The sequence below is a fragment of the Eulemur rufifrons genome, chromosome 15 (genome assembly GCF_041146395.1).
Source record: "Eulemur rufifrons isolate Redbay chromosome 15, OSU_ERuf_1, whole genome shotgun sequence".
NCBI lineage: Eukaryota > Metazoa > Chordata > Mammalia > Primates > Lemuridae > Eulemur > Eulemur rufifrons.
This window is the reverse complement of record NC_090997.1, coordinates 41,200,408-41,203,788: the sequence shown is the minus strand read 5'-3', so window position 1 is coordinate 41,203,788 and position 3,381 is coordinate 41,200,408. Positions and strand designations below refer to the sequence as shown.

Sequence of the window (3,381 nt, the reverse complement as noted above, 5' to 3'; positions counted from 1 at the left end):
AAATGTGATTTACTCTTCACAGAGGTGTATATACTTACACAGAGCTTAGCTTAAATCAAAATATCCTCAGATTATTAAATACTAAATTTAAGAACCTGTAATTAGTTGAGAGACTTGTTTATAGACATAGATAATTATCTCTGGCTATTTCTTCAAGTTCATATTCAATCATGTCAACTTTTTAAACATATTAGCTGGGTCTCTGATAAACTATCAACCATTCATGTACCATCTTAAATGTTTTTTAAAAATATTCTCAAGTTCCAATTCACATTATGATCTTAAGAGATATTTTTAAATTTATATTTTTAAATCTTTTATATCAGAATATTCTGTCTTTAAGACACTTTATTTTCATACATTTATTTGTATTACATTTTTTTCACATTCTGTTCTAGAAATCTATAGTTTTATTACTAATACTGTTCAGTGCTAACAATAACTTCATTGGTCTTGAAAAAAATCCCAAACTGTGAATTGTTTATTATACAGAACTCTTCATTCTCACCAACTTCATAAAGCTATTACAAAATTGTTACAAAGTAATATTAATTCTGGTACCATGAGAAGTCTAGTCAAACTCTCTATTTAAATCCTAAAAAGATCTACTATTTCAAAACTATCTCCAAAGTCTATTACATAAGACATGGCTACTGCTTGATTCTCAGCTATATTAACTTAATTATCGTCTGAATCAAGACCATTCAATATTATCGCCCTTAATCCTTTTTTGAAATAGCAAACTTGAGCACACTGTAATTCTTTTAAGAATCTTTATTGATTTTTTTTAACAATTCAGTTTGTTGGATCTCGATGCAGTTTATAAAAACACTTCAGTACAGTTTCATATAAACTGCAATCAAAAAGGTAATTTATTTTGTCAAAGAAGTTATCTGAAGTTGCAAGTTACTTTTTGTAATATGCAGAACAGTAAAATGTAAGCATGCTCTTGGATGCAGGTGCTCCTGTGTACTATGGAGTTATTTTGAAGAGCTTGCTATAGTCTGCAGGCAGTTTATGGGATGCAATTATTTTCTCCACAATTTAGGTACATGAGAATAAAACTGATATTTATGAATAAAGTATTTTTCTCAAAAAAGTTGAGGCAGCTTTTGTTGAATGCTATCTGTGTGGGTACACTTGCTACACCTGGAACTGTACTAAGAGAGAGACAGACAGCAAGGAGTCCACGTCCATGCTGAAACTTGAAAAATCCCTCCACACGTGTTGAGGAGTTCCAAGGAAAGGAATAGGGTATGACATTATGCCCTCTGAACATAGTGAACAGCGAGCACTATGCCCTCTCAACAGTTGTTCACCGTCTTACATTAACAGAACACACCAAGAAACTTTACATAACAAGGAAGCAAATCTCCTCCACCGCTTTCAGTCAAAGTCAGTGTCTATAGTGGAAGGTGAAAGTGGAGCGAGCCTAGTAAGGGATAAAGCTTAAGTCTACACCTCATGCAGAGTTGTCCTTGTTCTGTCCTCTAATGTTTCTCAGACATCCGAATTAGAACTGAGGTTTGTTAACCTGGGGTCTGCATTGATTTCGTATCTGTAATGATACCCTTCCATGTGATCCCTGCAGGCATCTCTGATGTTATGCATCCACTTTTTTATCCCCTTGCGGTTCAAATACAAAACCAGGAGGAAAATAGCGCCTATCAGGGCTAAGACAATACCCAGGAAGACATAAGAAGTCTGCAGGGATTGGGGAAGGACCGGGTCACAGTCCAGGTCAGCGCTGTTGAGTTGCAAGAGAGCCCGATTCCTCATTTTTTCTGGGAATGCACAGGTGAGCCTGCCTTTGCCCTGCACTATCTCTGTCTCCTTGAGCCAGGCCACCATGTCCGCCATGAGGCAGTCGCAGACCCAGGGATTGTTGTCCAGGAAGACCCTGACGTGGGGCAGGCCTTGCAGTTCACCCAGGGTGCCGTTGTGAAGGACCTTGAGGGCATTGTCCTCCAGGTGGAGGCTCTCTAGATGTGTCAGGTTGCGGAAGGACACGTAGGTCAGGCTCACCAGCGAGTTGTTACTCAAGTCCAGGTGCCTGAGGCTGGGCAGTTGGGCCAGCACATTCCGGGGCAGGTAGAGGAGGTGGTTGCTGGCCAGGTCCAGGCGGCGGAGCCCACGCAGTGCCTGACCCGCCCGCAGGGCCGAGGCCACCATGCCCTCGAAGCTCCGGTTGTGCCGTTCGAAGAAGCTCTGGTTCTGCCGTTCGTCCTCGGGAGGCACGATGTGGTTCAGGATCAGTTCTACCAGGGTGCTAGGGGCTGAGACGCTGGCGTTGCTGCCCGAAAAAGCGAAGGGGCTGAGGGTGGCCAGTGGGTTGTGGCTGAGGTCGAGCTGGCGCAGGCTGGGCAGATGCTCGAAGGCGCCGGCGCGCACCTCCTCCAGGCGGCTGCCGCTGAGGTTGAGCGCGGCCAGCTCAGCTAGCGGCGGCCGGCGGGCGAAGGCGCCGGCAGGAAGCACGGCCAGGTGGTTGCCGGTGAGGAAGAGGTTGCGCACGTAGGGGGGCAGGTCCGTGGGCACCTCGGTCAGATTGCGATTAACGCACTTGACGGTGCGCGCCGCCTCGGAGCACTCGCACGGCTGGGGACACTGGCTGGGGAGCGGGGGCTGGGCGGACACGGCGGAGGCCAGGAACGACGCCGAGGAGGTGGAGGAGGAGGACGCCGAGGAGGTGGGAGAGGACGAGGAGACCCAGCCCAGGAGGATCAGCGCCAGGCGCGCCAGCCGCAGCCGCCCGTCTCCGGCGGCGGGGCCCCGGGAGCACCCCCCAGGCATCGCGGCTCGCGTTTCCCCGGAGCAGGGCTGGGGCAGCGCCCGCTCCGAAAGCTCGGGAGGCTGGGCCCGGAGGGCACGAGCCGGCCGGAAGCGTCTGGAGAAAACTTTCCTCTCGTGGGAGCGGAGGAGGGACGCCGCAGCCGGAACTTGGCTAACCCCCTAGCCACCGGGCGTCCCCCTCCCGGGGCCGATTCCCCCGCCCCTGCCCTCCAGAAAGTACGCACGGCGGGTCGGGACTCTCGGCTCCGCGCTCCTCCTCCGGCTCCTCTTCCTGCAGACGCCCGGGTGGCACTTCCTCGTCTCTTTTGTTGGCGCCCCTCGCTGGATCCGCTGCACGACCTGGGACAAGCGGGACAGAAGCGTGAGGAGCGGTGGCTGCCGCGGCTCCCCGAATGCAGGAACCGGCCTCTTCGAGCCACGTCGTCTCCACTCTGTCCCTGAGACCTCCCTCCGAAAGCCCGCCCGGGCCTCGCCACCCCCATCCGCTCCGAACATCCTTACCCGGGAGAGGGACGCGCGTCCTGAGACCCGGAGCGCAAAGTCTTCCTTCTCCCCTGGCCCACACTTTATATACCCGTCCAGCCACCCGCC

At 50.6% G+C, this 3,381-nt stretch overlaps 1 protein-coding gene across 1 annotated transcript; it reads right to left on the bottom strand.

Annotated features, from left to right (window-relative positions):
* Window positions 1-1,495: 1,495 nt before the first annotated feature.
* TPBG (trophoblast glycoprotein) lies at window positions 1,496-2,790 on the bottom strand. The gene has a single exon (XM_069488803.1). It carries the CDS (start codon window positions 2,788-2,790, stop codon window positions 1,501-1,503), a length of 1,290 nt encoding a protein of 429 aa, XP_069344904.1. The 3' UTR covers window positions 1,496-1,500.
* Between the last annotated feature and the right edge of the window lie 591 nt (window positions 2,791-3,381).

What these genes read in the sequence shown, in the direction of transcription:
- TPBG (XM_069488803.1), bottom strand. Translation starts at nt 2,790, where the DNA reads ATGCCTGGGGGGTGCTCCCGGGGCCCCGCCGCCGGAGACGGGCGGCTG.